Raw genomic sequence first — 15003 nt, 5'->3', positions numbered from 1 at the left:
TTCCGATAAGATTCCAATTGTTTCAAGCACAATAACTGTTAACACGAACGATTTTCTATGATTCAATCAGAGTACCAGAATTTTCCTGAGATCTGTGAATGCACATGAAGAAATCCAAGAAAAGGCCCAAAGGATAAACTCATCTCATCTATTAAACTATTTTGAGCTGCGGTTAATTGTTGTAAATCAGTTGCTCTCAAACAATCAGCGATAACTTCAGGTGTTTTTGGGAAGCTTTGATGATGATGTTGCTCATTGGAATGACTTTGATGTGATGAAGCAAGAGATTGACCTGAGGGTATGTTTGTTGTGTCATTAGCGGATTCAGCGGGGAGATAATCGACCATTGAAGCTAAAGTTAATCCTCGACGTCCATAGGCACCTTCACGCTCATAGAAAGTCGTGTTACCGTTGGAGCACCAGATTGCATGATTCCTCGACGGAAAAGGTCAATATGAATGAATGACCTGGAGGGCCCAGAATTCCTAACCTATTCTAGAGCAATACCTATGAAAGTCAGAAAATTTTAATTTACTTTAGTTAAATTTTGCAAAAACAAAGGGATTAGTTTCAATGTTTACTTGAAGGCTTGGCGAGTTGACACCGAACCTCGGGGTCAACTCGCCAAGCCTTTCGAAAGGATTATCCCAAAAGGATTAAGCTTTTCTTTTAAGCGGCTTGGCGAGTTGACTCTATACCTTTGTGAGTATATATAAGCATGCATTCTGCATTTTCTCATTTCAAAAAAGTTATTTGCTTGAGACTCAAACAACTCACGTTATCATAAGTGTATTTTGAATCTGCGTTAACCACTAGTTTACCACGTTCAATGGCTCTCTTCAATTCTCTTAAACGATTAAATTCAAAGGTAAAAATTCCCTTTAATTGATTGACGACTAATTATCTTCAATTATTTTCTAGATTTTTATGTGTTTACGGAAACCAATAAATTGCAGTTTGGTTAATGTTACCAATCTATCAACAAGTGTCCCTAATTGTGGTCCATTAACGACACTTTCTGAAGATGAGGTCGCAATCAAGGATATGGTCAACAAGTTATGTCAAGATTTGGTTGCCCCAAGAGTTAAGAAAATGGACGAAACCTCCGAGATGGACAATACCATCATAGATGCGCTATTTGCGAATGGTGTAAGTTGTGAGGTGGTTTTTAGTGTTTACACCGATGGTTAAGGTTTTCTTTTTTTTCTTCAATTTTAGTTGATGGGTGTTGATACTGACACTAAATATGGCGGAACTGGTGCTAGTTTCTTCACCACCATTCTCGTTATTGAAGAGTTGGCTAAATTTGATCCATCGGTTAGCACTTTGATGGATGTGCACAACACTTTGGTAATGAGTACATTCAACAATTATGCTTCTGAAGAGCAAAAGCAACAATATTTACCCAGATTATGTAAAGACACTGTAAGTATATAATCGGTGTTTTATTTAAATACTGTCAATGTAAACAATATCCAGAAATCATCAAGTGGTTAAGAGTGAAGTAACAAGGTTGTTTGTTTATTTCCGTTTATATTAGATCGGTTCTTTCTGCCTCTCGGAACCAGGATCAGGATCAGATGCTTTCGCTTTGAAGACTCGAGCTGAAAATAAAGGAGATCATTTTGTCATCAACGGAGGAAAATCTTGGATTACCAATTCTGAACATTCAGGAGTATTTTTGGTTTTCGCTAATGCCGATTTTAGTAAAGGTTACAAGGGAATCTCCTGTTTTATTCTGGAGCCAAATATGCCTGGATTTTCAATCGCTAAACCAGAAAAAAAATTGGGTATCAGAGCTTCATCTACCTGTGGAATAACATTTGAAGATGTTAAAGTACCAGCGGCGAATCTGCTTGGCAAATTAGGCCATGGATACAAATACGCGATTGGAACTTTGAATGAAGGTAGGATTGGAATCGGTGCTCAAATGCTCGGATTAGCTCAAGGTTGTTTCGATTACACCGTTAAATACACTCTCGAGAGGAAACAATTTGGTAAAAAGATCTTCGATTTCCAAGGGATGCAACATCAAATCGCTATTGTGGCCACACAAATTGAAGCCGCTCGACTTTTGATCTACAATGCAGCTCGACTACGTGAATCTGGTGCCAATATCGTGAAAGAAGGTGCAATGGCCAAGTATTATGCTTCCGAAGTTGCGACAATGACCACTAGTAAATGCGTTGAATGGATGGGAGGTGTTGGTTTTACTCAAGATTGTCCCGTTGAAAAATATTACCGAGACTGTAAAATCGGTTGTATCTACGAGGGAACAACAAATATACAATTCAACACGATCGCTAAATCACTGGAAACAATTTACAAATAATTCAAATTTTTAATCGAAAATATATTATCTTTCTCGATTTTTCAATCAAAGGGTGTTAAGTTTAAAAGTATGAATTATCATACCTAAAATTGTGATAAGAAGATGACAATTTAATTCAATTGTAGACATTTTTCATCTTATCACAATTTTAGGTATGATAATTCATACTTTTTAAACTTAACCCTTTAATACAAAATGATAAAAATAAGAGCAAAAACTCTGAGTTTGTAACCACTTGTTATCTAAACATTATATCAAAATAAATAAAACGGATTGAGCTCTAACTCATAAAGATGATAGAAAGAAAGATTATCTCCTTATGATCTTATCTTCTTATAAACAGAGAAAAAATCTAAAAATGGCCTGAGGTAAATTCAAGTAGTTTAATTATCTCTCTTCCTGCAAACAGTTTAAAACCACCGTCAAACTTATTTTCTCCGACTTTATATTTTCGATTGCTTTAAATCGTCGACCAACAGTCCAACTTCCATTTATGGTTTGGATCCAGGGTGGAATCTTTTTCTCAGGTTCGGATGATCTTTCAACCTATCAATCTTGTCTTCCTATGGTAATATAATCGTGGTAACAATCAATTATTGACTTGGAGCTTTTGGTTTTCTCAATTTCGGAACAGCATCGGCACCAGGTAATCAAGGTCTTCATGATCAAGTAGCTGCTTTAAGGTGGATTCAGGAAAACATTGGCTACTTTGACGGTGATCCAAATCAAGTAATATGAGGTGAACTGAGATCAACAGGTGATTCTAAACGGATCAGTGCGATATCATTGATTAGATTACCTGGATAATACTCAGGATGGATTATGATTTCATCGACAAACTTTTCAACGTGCGAATAAAATTCATCGAATCAAATTTCACCGATCAAAATTAATCTTCTAATTGTATTTACCTTTTAATACAATGAGCGGCGGTTGCAATCCATTGACTAGAGATGAGAGTACCACCGCAAACATAAAGGCTATCGGCGGGTCCAAGACGCTTAAGAATGGCTACTTGCCAAGGGTATTCACCAAATTCAGTTGACGATTTGTGATATTGAAGATTCTGAACTCGACCATGAATACCGACAGCATTTCTTATGCCACATTGGCCATAAGCTCCATCAGACGATGAAGCTGAATTAGGACCGGTCAGTGGTGCGTTAGGTTGATAGATGACTGGTCATAAGAATCAACCATTCGAGAGATGGAACTTGTGTAAACCTAATGCTGAAACGGAAAAGGGAATCGATAATTTTTCTGTCTAAAATTCTTGAATCTTCGCGGGTTATCAACTATTCGAGAGATGGCGCTTGTGTAGACCGAATGCTGGAACGGAAAAGGAAGCGAAATTATTGTAAAATTTTCTCAGTCTTGGTGAACAATTTATTTTGTTGGTGTTTAATTAACAGCAATTAATTGTCGTTTTTTCTTAATTTAAATTATCTATTTTTTTTGTTTGTGAATTAGCTTAAGAAAGTCTTAAATTACTACCAAAATGAACAGTGAATTGGCTTGTAGTTATGCTGCTCTTCTCCTTCAAGATGATGATATCGCTGTTACTGGAGAGAAAATTTCAACCATCTTAAAAGCAGCTAAAATTGAAGTTGAACCATATTGGCCAACATTATTCGGTAAAGCTTTAGAAGGTGTTGATATTAAGAAATTGGTGTCTAACATTGGTTCAGGTGTTGGTTCAGGACCTGCAGTCGGTGGTGGTGGAAGTGCAGCACCAGCAGCAGCCGCTGTCGAAGAAAAGAAAGAAGCCAAGAAAGAAGAAAAAGAAGAGGAAGAAGAAGATGATGACTTAGGATTCAGTCTTTTCGATTAATCTAATTTGTCTCTTTAAACAAAACTCCTTATTTCCTTCAATTTGTTATCTTCAAATAAAAAGATATTTGTAAGTTAACAATATCCTCAGTAATTGTTATCTTACCTCATTTCACTTTAACAAATATCTTTACATCATCCACCATCGACCACATGGTTAACTATATGTGTAAATTTCGCGAATCAATCAATCAGATACACTAAATGATTAGCAACTTTAAAGCTCCATCAACGTGTTCAAAATTCCAATCAATCTTATTGGACGTAATCAGTATGATTACTTAATGATAGTGTTCCCTCGTAAATTCAACCAAAACTATCATATTGAGATCACAATTCAGTTGAAATCATGTTTAAGTTGATATCTTATCGATTTAACCGATTGATCATTGTTTGAATTTGATTACAATTCATTCAAATCAGTTTGATATCAAATTGATTCATAACAGTTAAGCTTTTAATCCTTTGATAAATGATGGAGAGACTTAAAGATTAACGGGATTCATATTTAGTAACTTTATTGTTACTTGTATTTTTTTTCATAGTTTATTTTTATTCGTACAATTTTTAAATTATCGTGTTTTTTGTTTGTCAATAGATGAAACAAAACTTTCATTCGGATTCGGGTTCGAATGGAGATTTTATATTTTTTTCAAAAGGCTCTCTTTCCGTTTCCACTCTATTATTTACTTTTTACAAACTTCCTACTAACGGTTTTGATCATCTCTAAAAATGGTAAAGTTGGCAACTAAGAGACTTCTCTTGGCTAAGGACAAGAGAGTTGAATGTACATCATCACTACTAGAAGAAAAAGACGAACAGGATGAAATACACTCGAAAAAAGAAAAGGATAGTTCGAAGAAGATAAAAGATGACAATGGTGTTGGTGGTAAAAAGACAAATAAAAGAGGAAGAAAAAAAAGGAAAAGGAAACAGAAAAAGCTTCTTATGGAGTAAAATTAAAAAAAACTCTCGAAGTCTTGAAACGTAGTCTCTTGAATAAGATAGTGAGAGAGTGATGGAGGAATAAAGGTTAAAAATGGTAAGACAAGAGAAGATGATAAATGATGATGAAGACAAAGAAAGATCTCTTTGGTTAAACGTTTGAACAATGGATACGTCCAAATGAACCCAGAGTCTTATGGCCAGAGAAGGAAAATATTATCAACTCAGTGATGATCATTTGAATAAAGATCATCCGGTGATAGAGAAAAACATGGCGTCCGAAATGAATTGTGATTAGAACAGCACAAAGAGGATTAAGAAGATGATTTTGAAAACAAAAGAATAAAAAGAGACAGAGGAGAGAAAGAGAAAGAGAAAGATGATAGTAAAGAGACAGAGAAACTAATAGTAAGTGTTTCATCCGAAAACATAATTGATCAAATTATCTCGGTCCAAACAAAACAAAGGAAAATCCATGTTAATTGTAATTGTCAATTGTTGCTGATTTCTTCTTGTGTCTTGTAGTGTTGTTGTTGTTTTCTTGGGGGTTTCATGTTGGTGGTATAATCATAATGGTTCTGGGATGATGGTGATATTAATAATCTTAATGATGTCGATGATGATAATGGTGATGGTATTTTTCCGTTTGTTTTTGTTTAATATTTTTCCTTAATTGATTTGATTGTTTTTAAATTGTTTTCTTTTTTGGCGTCTTCTAATTCATCTCCATTTTCAAAGGACATCCAGATAAATTCCTTGATTATTATTAAATGAGACTCCATTTGATTCATCAATACTTCGGACTGGACTGGCATCGTTTGAATCGGGTGTCCGAGATCCATCAGAATTGGGAAAATTTGTCTTATTTCCTTGAGCTTTACGAGTTCGACTCATTATTGCTTCAACTCTCTGTGGAAAACGAAAACGAAAACAAAAGTGATTAATTAATCATCATTTAGAAATTACAAATGATTAAGATAAGATTCCAGGTAAAGGGATTTAAACATTAATCAATGAAACATGAATTTAAACGACAAAATAATATCATGATTGTAATAACTTAATTACTATGATATTTACATGCTAACAAAATATTAATGATAATCAAGGTGTGTTGGGTAAGTTAATCATATGAAATGAGTATATGTCCTTCAGATTGATTACAATTAACATTCAAACTGTAATAACAATTAAACAATTGTAAAGATAAAGTAACACTACTCTCATCTGTTGATAAGAAAAGGTAAAAGAAAATAGTCTTAAATAGTCACCGTTAGAATAATCAATTAATTATTATCAACAATTAACTTGAGAATGAAGCAGAAAAACTTAAATTGTGTCAATTTAGTAATCCGGCTAATCAAGGTTGCTGATGATGATAATCAAAAGTCACTTCAGATCAAAACACCCACCGAAATAAACTTGTCAACAGAATAACAAGAAAACTAAGCAACCTGATTGTGCCATCATTTTCATCTTAATCATTTGCACACTCACACATTGTAAAAAATATGATGATGATTATCATCATGATTATGATTATTATATTATTCGTGATTTCAATTAACACTAAACAAGGTAAGAAAGATTATTATTATTGTGGTAACCCACTGAGTCTTTATTGACAACCATACAAAACAAGTAGATCAGACGTGTAAATGTAATACCTTTAATTCAGATCATGATTTTTAAATATATATGATGAACATCATGACGATGATGAAGATGATGATTATGATCAACTTGATTATTAACCAATTCTTCATCATCATTACTCAACATACACACTGTAAACTTTAAATTACTGTTAATAAATTTGATTATTCAATTGTTGGATGTTAGCCCAAAGTTATTTCAACCCGTAATCAACCCGGAAAAGGATCAACTTATCAACCTAAAGCTATTGATTCAATGAGAAGAGACAAGAAATTTTATCTTTTCTTATACTTTTCTAGTTAATTTTACTTGATTGAACAGTTAATTCTGTTACAATTAACATAATCAACTTGACAAATTGTAAAACATAAACACAGTAGTAACAACGTGTTATCATTACGTTGATTAGCAACCCAATTCAAATGATTATTATCAAATTGGTTTCAAGTATTAAAATCAAATATACACACACAAATTGATGGTCATCATCATCATCATCAGAAAATGAAAACAATCAACAATTTAAAATGTTTCTTTAATAATATGACAGCTTAAACCATGATTTATTTAATTTCTTTCTCAATCAATGGCAAAAAATTAGAGAGAAAGAAAGAGAGACTGATAATAAATTGTTGCTGTTAAAGAGAATCAAATAAATCATAACAATTATTATTATCATCGTCGTAATCAACAAAACAAAGATTTGAATAATATATAAAGGTAACAATTATGATGAAAGACAATCAATGAAATTGATCTTCAATGAGGCATCAAAGGCAACAAGTAATAGTAGTTGAAAAAAAAACTACTACATGATTGCATGATAATCAAAGTAGTAATTTACCTTGATTGTACTAATAGTTGATAGTTAACTTGATTTACATTTGCTTTTGGTTATTTACATTCAATAATTTTCAATAACTACTAAAATGTTCATCTCACTCAATAAGAAAACTCAGTCGATAAGAAGATAAAACGATGATGGTTTAAGTTGATAATATACTTAATTCTCAAGATAAATTGAAGAAACAATTTACTGATTCAGTTTTCAATTGAGAACGTGCGATGATAAAAAGAAACGTTTTAAATATATGATTAAATGGAAAACAGAAAATTACGCTTAATTAAGCAAAATTTTCTACACAACAAAATGAGCTTGATTGTAAAAATCTTCTCTCAACTGTAACTGTGTTGGTTTGATTCATCCTCATCCTTTTATCATCCCTCTCATCCTTTAAAGCTCATAATCTTAAGCCAGAATTTTTATTCCAAAATAATTCTGGTCAGTATTTATATTATATATTTACTCTTGTGTGGTGGTGGTGGTGGTATAATAATCATGATAATATATAAGATATAAGGCAGAGGGAAAAGATCATGATTCAGGAGCTCATCATTAATGCTATAATATATTCAATTTAGGAATAAAATGAGAGAATAGGAATTAAGATGATAATAATAATGATGAAGATGATGATGATGGTTAATGAGGTAAGTAAACTCTTTTCTGTATCATCTTCATTTCGCCATCTTCAATCATGAAAATCGTATTAAAAAGTAATATTATCTCTCTGAGTAGTAGTAATAAAAAAAATGAATAACATTCAGAAGGAAACATATTCAAGTAATTCAGGTAAAATTAAAAAGTTAGTAAACCATTTACATGGTGTTAATAGGGTAATGATGATTATAATGGCGATTATGAGATGAGATAACAAATAACAAGAAAACAATCAACCAATATGAAAGGTGTAACAATTAATAATAGCAATCAATAGGATGAGAGAGAGAGATGAAATAATAGAATTGATTGCAATGTATCGTAATCATATAATTGAAATTGAATGAAAATGATCATAAAAAATTAACTGATGATGAAGATTAAAAAGATGATAATGATAATGATAATGATGATGATGATGATGATGAGAGAAAAAGAGAATCTTTTCTCAAGGAGATGATGAGGATGCTGATCGCTAAGGGCATAAGAAAATAACGGGACAAGAAACAAAACAATTCGTATTTGGATTTGACCAAAAATAATAACAATCATTTAAATTGTTGATATTACAAGTTAATGATTATCTTGAAAATACATCGTAACAATTGAAATGATTACAATCATCATCATCATCATAATCAAGCAATTTGTTGTTTATAAATCCTAAATGAACAAGTTAGTAAAAAAACAATTTATATGTGTTAATTGTAGTTAATTAAATTAATATAATATTTGGGTAAACAACTAATCAACAACTAATCATGTAAATGGGTCAACATTAAGAAAATGACCAACAACAATTATAATAATAAACCTTTAAGTTAAATGTAATAAATTGTTTACAATAATTCATTTAGATCAACATTCTGATATTGAAATGTTAATAATGCAAATTGTAAGTTTTAATTGTTATTCAAACAATTTAAGATGAAATCATATTCAATTTTCTGTAGCATAAGAATCAAATTGATAATCTCGTAAGGTCTTGGATTTAGTTAACACAAATAAATGACTTTATATAAATTATGTTATCTTAATCATCTAATTAAGATGAACATAATCAAATATAATCATAAATAGACAATTTCATGATATAAAATAGTGAATATCTAAATATAAATATAAAATAAGGTGATTTATATCAAGGTAAATTCATGGAAGATTATGTTCATCATTATCACAATCAAAAAGTCATCATCATGTTTAGTGGTTGAAAATTAAATGTATGGTAAATCAACGTAATCAAGTAATCATTAAGTATGATTACAATTGTTCAACTGTTACAATCAAAAATAATATAATAATAACTTGTTAAAGGTTAACCTTAGGTTGGAGATTTTAAATTTTTCAAGTCTAGTTCGTTGATCATTACAATCAACTAATAGTGTTATTTGATTGTTGAGCTTTTTTCTGATGAAAAAAAAAAGGTTACAAACCAAATCTGATTATGATTAGTTAGGAATTGAATTGAAGGTCCGATTATAAATCATAACCATCATAAATGGTAATACATGTAAAAGTTTATAATTAAAGGCGAGATTGTGAATTAAGATATTTAATCAAATTAGAGTTTAAATTGTTGTAACACCCGAGATAAATAAATCAACAGCTATACAACAAGTGTAATAATAATAAATGATGAATGAAAAAAAAAAAAACAAAATGGTTAATCAGGTTAATCCATTTGAATAATGAGAGCTTGTAAAAATTGGAAAGTATAACAATTAAAATACAAAAGTAAAAACAAAAATTAACGTTAAATTAATTGTAATTTATCAAGTTTGTTGTTGGCTAATTGTTAACTTTGAATAAATTACGATTTTACTCTTGTTGATCAATTTAAATCGTAATCTAAACAAAAGGGGCTCAACTAAGTGATTTAAAAATAAAAATTAAATTAATTATAATAATAGAAGAAGATGAAGAAAAAAATAATAAGAATCAGCAACAATTAAGAAAAAAGAAATAGAGATTAAGATTGGATAAGAGATAAAGATAATACGAATTAGGAAACAATCTTTTGAATAATATATTAATCTAACTAATATTTATGATTAAAGGTGATACTTGATCTAATTGTGAAAACTTTTAAGGTGTTACCCCAATTGAATTAAATACTCTGAAATGAAATAGGTTAAAGGTAACCATTAATAATAACAAAGACAATCATTCTGATTATTATGACCTAATCAGGTATTGATTAGATTATTTTATATCAATAATGACCTGATTTAGATCTTGATTAAAAGGTAGAGAGAGAGAGAGAGACTGGAACTTAGGATAGATTTTGTATTAAGAGAATGAGAGTATAAAGTGAAGTAAAAAGATAAACAAAATCGTATTAAAAGTTATCAGTTGATTGTTGTTGATGTGCTTTGGTGATTAGAGGAATTGGTTTTGAGAGTGAGAGAAAATATAATGAGAGAGAAAAAAAAAGATTCTGCTAATTGTAACAATTAACTGTTGCTTGATTAGATACATTGAATGTTTCAAGGTGAAAGGGTAATGATGATATAAATCATGTAATCAATTTAACATTGATAAACACATAAATTTCATCTCGTTATGTCAATGATGAAACAATTTGCAAGTATAAACATTGATTGGATGTAAATTGTTGATCAACAGTTTTATTATTGTTAAAGAGGGACTGTTAATATGAAAGCAAAAATATCCATCTAATCATTATAATAATAATGAGGATGAGGATGAAGATGAAGATGAAGATGAAGAAAGTTTTAAATGATTACAACAATAGGTATTAGATTTAAAAGGGAATCAATCAAAAAAAAAAGATGAGAGGATGATGAAGATGATAATCAAGATGAAGGTTGATTGAGAATGGAAATTGAGATCAAATTTGTATTAAGTCATCTTGTTTTTCATCATCGTCATCACCATTATTATCATCATTCTACTTTTGATTTTTTTTTACCAATCGCTTTCTCCCTAACGTCAGGTAAATGTCAAAATGATATCAACAAACACATTCACAGGTAAATGTATATACAGATTAAGTAAACCAGTTAATTGAAAGAGGTTAGGAAATGAAACAAAAAACTGATATTAAGAGAATTGAATCAAATGATGATGAAAATGCCTCCGAAATTAAATGATTCAACATCCATCATCAACTCATGGAGGCTTAATCAGTTTGAATCGCAGGAATCAAGGTGGGTGAGAGAGGGAAAAGATTCATTAGATTATATTATTATTATTATTATTAGTTACTTTGAATTAAAATATGTTGACCAGTTAAATTATAATAATAATAAAAAAATCATCATCATGAATGATGAAGAGATGATGATATCAATAGTATTAGAAATCAAATCAATCATGTAGAAGAAAAAAATCTATTCTATTTAAGTTAATCGTCTCTCTACCTCTTTTATAATATTTTTGCTTCTTTTAAAAATAGATGATAATCTCAACTTGTTATCATGAATTTCATCTGAATAGAGAAAAATTCATTGAGAAGAGAGCAAGAGAATAAGAAATTGGAAAGAAAAATATATAAACAAATACAGATCATCATCATCATCATCGGACTAAATCAATGGTTAACTAGATTGATTGCTAACAGAATTGTTAACATAATTATCATTTAGTATATTAATAGGTCGATATTGATATTGAATTAGTTGAGTTAATTTTTTTTGCTCATTCATGAAAAGAGTCTTTTGTTTTTAACAATCAACCCATTAAATGTACCTAAATATCATTTCCAAGAGGAAAATGATAAAACATAATGACGATATTTATGTGTAATAGAAACTCAAATGGGAAACTGAACTGTGATGAAAAAAAAACTATCAGAATGAGAAACGGAAAAAATTAGATGATAACAAGAACTGAAAAATATCACCAACCATGATTATCATGAAAACATATCTTATAACCTCATCATCAATGTTGTTCATCGGTAAATCAATGGCAATATTTTTTTTCTGATGATAACCGGTAACAACAAAACCAGGTAATCATAAACTAACCAAACTACCAAAAAAATAAATTGATGATGACGGTGAAGATGCGGATGATGATAGTGATGGTGTATGATGTTGATCATCATCATCGTGTTATTAAAGAGGGGAAAACATGAAAGAAGACGGAAGAAAAGTGGAATCAAGAATGAGGGAGAGATGGAGATAGAGAGAGAGAGAGGTGGGTTAAGGATAACAGTTGATTAGTTGAGGTTGATTTTGTTTTTAAATTGAAGATGAAGAAAAAAATTGATGATCGGTACCTTTTTACGCTGAATCCTTTCCTCTTCATCTTTTCTTAACCTTTCCTCCAGTTCAAGTCTTGCTTTTTCAGCTTCCTCTTTAGCTTTAATTTCTTGTTCTTCTCTTTCTTGTTTCAGCCGTAATTCCTCTTCACGGCGTTTTCGTTCTTCTTCCTCTCTTCGTCTTTGCTCTTCCATGGCTTGGCGTAATTTCTCTTCTTGCATTTTCCTGTGTTCTTCTGCAAGGCGAATTTGCTCCTCTTCTTCGGCTCTCATTCTTTCTTCTTCGGCTGCAAGTAATTCGGCTTCCAATTGAGCAGCTTCTTCTAAACGTTTCCTTTCCGCTTCGGCTTCTCGTTCAGCTTGTTCTCTAGCCAAACGTCGTTTCTCGGCCAAAATCTTTTTATATTCTTCTTCGCTTATTTCTTTCTTATTGCTGATAGAGCAACTACTTCCCATTGAGCTTCCTTGATTCATTGATGTTTCACTTTCTGTAGTCACTTCAGATTCCTCTTCAGATGATTTTACATTGTTACTGGTTGAGTTTAGGTTGATTATGGTAACTTTATTTGTTGGTATCTTTTCCTTGTTTACAGAGTTATCCTTTACTATTGTTGTGGTGTTGGGACAACTTTTATCACTTAATTCATTCATTTCATTGGCATTAGGTGATTCTTTTTCAAATGATAAATTAGCACCTTGTTGTTGTTGTTGTTGTTGCGAGGGTGTCTTATTTGCATTACGACGAGCGGCAGCAGCAGCTTTAACATGTGCTGGTTTACGCGGAGGTGCTGGTTTAACTAGATTATCGTTATTATTATTTAATTTATTATCCATTCCTTCAAGTGGAGCACGATGTTTAGATCCTACACTTCGTGCACGATTTGGCCTCTGCTGATGAACACTTGATGATAAAGAAGCTGTTGATGATGATAATCCTGGTGGTGTAGTTGCTGAGGTGGTTGATGTCACTATCAGAGAGCTGGTCATTTCTCTATTAATTAAAGGTGTTCTATAATTAACCTGTCCACTACCTTCGTATGTAGTTGACCTACGATTATCTGGAACACAACCAGCTATACTGAATGGCCTTGGTTTACGACTAGTCTTCGGTCTCCTAACAACTAGAGAGGAATTAGCCGATTGTTCTGAAAGGCCAGACATCGATGATGTTGGCCGAGTCGGTGATAAAGGACCAAGTCGAGAAGATGCTAAAGAGATATTGAGTCATCATCATTCAAAGATGAGAGAACAAGAAGAAAAAATAGAAAAAAAACATGACAAACAATTAGTCATTAGCGATGAAATAAAGTGATTAGTTAAGAGAAAAGCAAGAGCGTAGTATAAGATGGGAAGGAAAGATTCTAGGGTCAAGTGCAATAACTTTTCTTATCTTTTCCCCTCTAATAAGCTTGAATCGATTGTTTTTCATGTTAATCATGCTTGTTAGTTAAGAAAATTAATTTTATATGCGTTGGTTCAACTTGAAAAGAGAGAGAGAGAGAGAAAAAAAAGGTTGAAAGGAGAGGTTTGGAAAGGAAGTTTGCTTGAGGCAAGCAAAGAGAAACATTAAAGTGATCGGCAAAATGGAGCAACAAATAATTTGGAGTTTAAAGTGAATTGAAATGAAATTGAGGAAAGATGAAGAGAGAAATAAAAAGAAAGAGATAGAAGGATAAAAATGAGAATAAAATGATTGAAAGTCAATTATGACGAAGATGATGAATATAAAAAGGGGAAATGTAGAAAGAAAGAGATTGAGAGAGAGAGAGATAGACAGACGGAGAGACAAATTGAGAAGAAAATGGAAAATATTCTTACCCAGACTTCTTAATCTAAGAGATTCCTCTAGATATCGTTGTCTTGGCTTAGCCAATTGATCGAGTCGAGTCATACTGACAGCTCTCTTTGGTCCGGTCAGTTTTACCTCATTAGAACCAATATCATTTAATTTACAATTTATTGAGTCTCTTGATCGGCTTGTACTAAAAGAAGAAAAATAATCACCACGTAAACCATCACGCTGATCTCTGGGTGGAACTGGAGTTAATTCGGGATGTTTTTTCCGTCGAGGTGATATAACATACATGCTTTGACTCATGAGATTTTCTCGTTGATTTGGTTTCACGTTAACAAATAAAAACATTGAATTAGAGCTCATCATTTTGAAGCTGAATCAAGAGAGAGAAAAAAAAGGAGAAGAGGAAAAAAAGAGAAAAACAGACAGAGAAGAGGGAGACACACTTTTGGATAGAAATGGATGATGATGTTTATGGAATATCCAATTTTCTCTTCACTGTTTTTATAATTCCTCTGTTCTTTCGGGGGGTTTCCTGGGGCTTTTTTATTCTTCTAAAACACTTCTTTATACACTGATAGCAGAAGAGAAAAACAAACCATCAACTAAATTAGAAAGAAATCAACCTTTGAGATCCAAACAACATCTTAAGCTCAAAGCAGCTCAAGAACAACTCGTCATCTGTCTTCATCAATTCAGAAAAGAATCTTACT

At 31.6% G+C, this 15003-nt stretch overlaps 3 protein-coding genes across 3 annotated transcripts; 2 read left to right on the top strand and 1 right to left on the bottom strand.

The window, feature by feature from the left end:
- The first annotated feature begins 711 nt into the window (after positions 1 to 711).
- LOC128395668 (short/branched chain specific acyl-CoA dehydrogenase, mitochondrial-like) lies at positions 712 to 2611 on the top strand. The gene is made up of 4 exons (XM_053356130.1): positions 712 to 868; positions 922 to 1149; positions 1219 to 1425; positions 1541 to 2611. The coding sequence occupies exons 1-4, from the start codon at positions 830 to 832 to the stop codon at positions 2330 to 2332; spliced, it is 1266 nt and encodes a 421-aa protein (XP_053212105.1). The 5' UTR covers positions 712 to 829; the 3' UTR covers positions 2333 to 2611.
- A 1084-nt stretch (positions 2612 to 3695) lies between these two features.
- LOC128395670 (60S acidic ribosomal protein P1-like) lies at positions 3696 to 4246 on the top strand. The gene has a single exon (XM_053356131.1). The coding sequence runs from the start codon at positions 3831 to 3833 to the stop codon at positions 4161 to 4163; it is 333 nt and encodes a 110-aa protein (XP_053212106.1). The 5' UTR covers positions 3696 to 3830; the 3' UTR covers positions 4164 to 4246.
- Positions 4247 to 4654: 408 nt separating this feature from the next.
- LOC128395666 (ensconsin-like) lies at positions 4655 to 14982 on the bottom strand. The gene is made up of 3 exons (XM_053356128.1): positions 14314 to 14982; positions 12514 to 13703; positions 4655 to 6016 (listed from the first exon to the last, which is right to left on the bottom strand). Exons 1-3 carry the CDS (start codon positions 14654 to 14656, stop codon positions 5840 to 5842), a joined length of 1710 nt encoding a protein of 569 aa, XP_053212103.1. The 5' UTR covers positions 14657 to 14982; the 3' UTR covers positions 4655 to 5839.
- Positions 14983 to 15003: the final 21 nt, after the last annotated feature.

This window comes from Panonychus citri, unplaced genomic scaffold (genome assembly GCF_014898815.1).
Source record: "Panonychus citri isolate SS breed McGregor unplaced genomic scaffold, ASM1489881v1 Contig00141, whole genome shotgun sequence".
NCBI lineage: Eukaryota > Metazoa > Arthropoda > Arachnida > Trombidiformes > Tetranychidae > Panonychus > Panonychus citri.
This window is presented reverse-complemented; position numbering and strand designations above follow the sequence as displayed.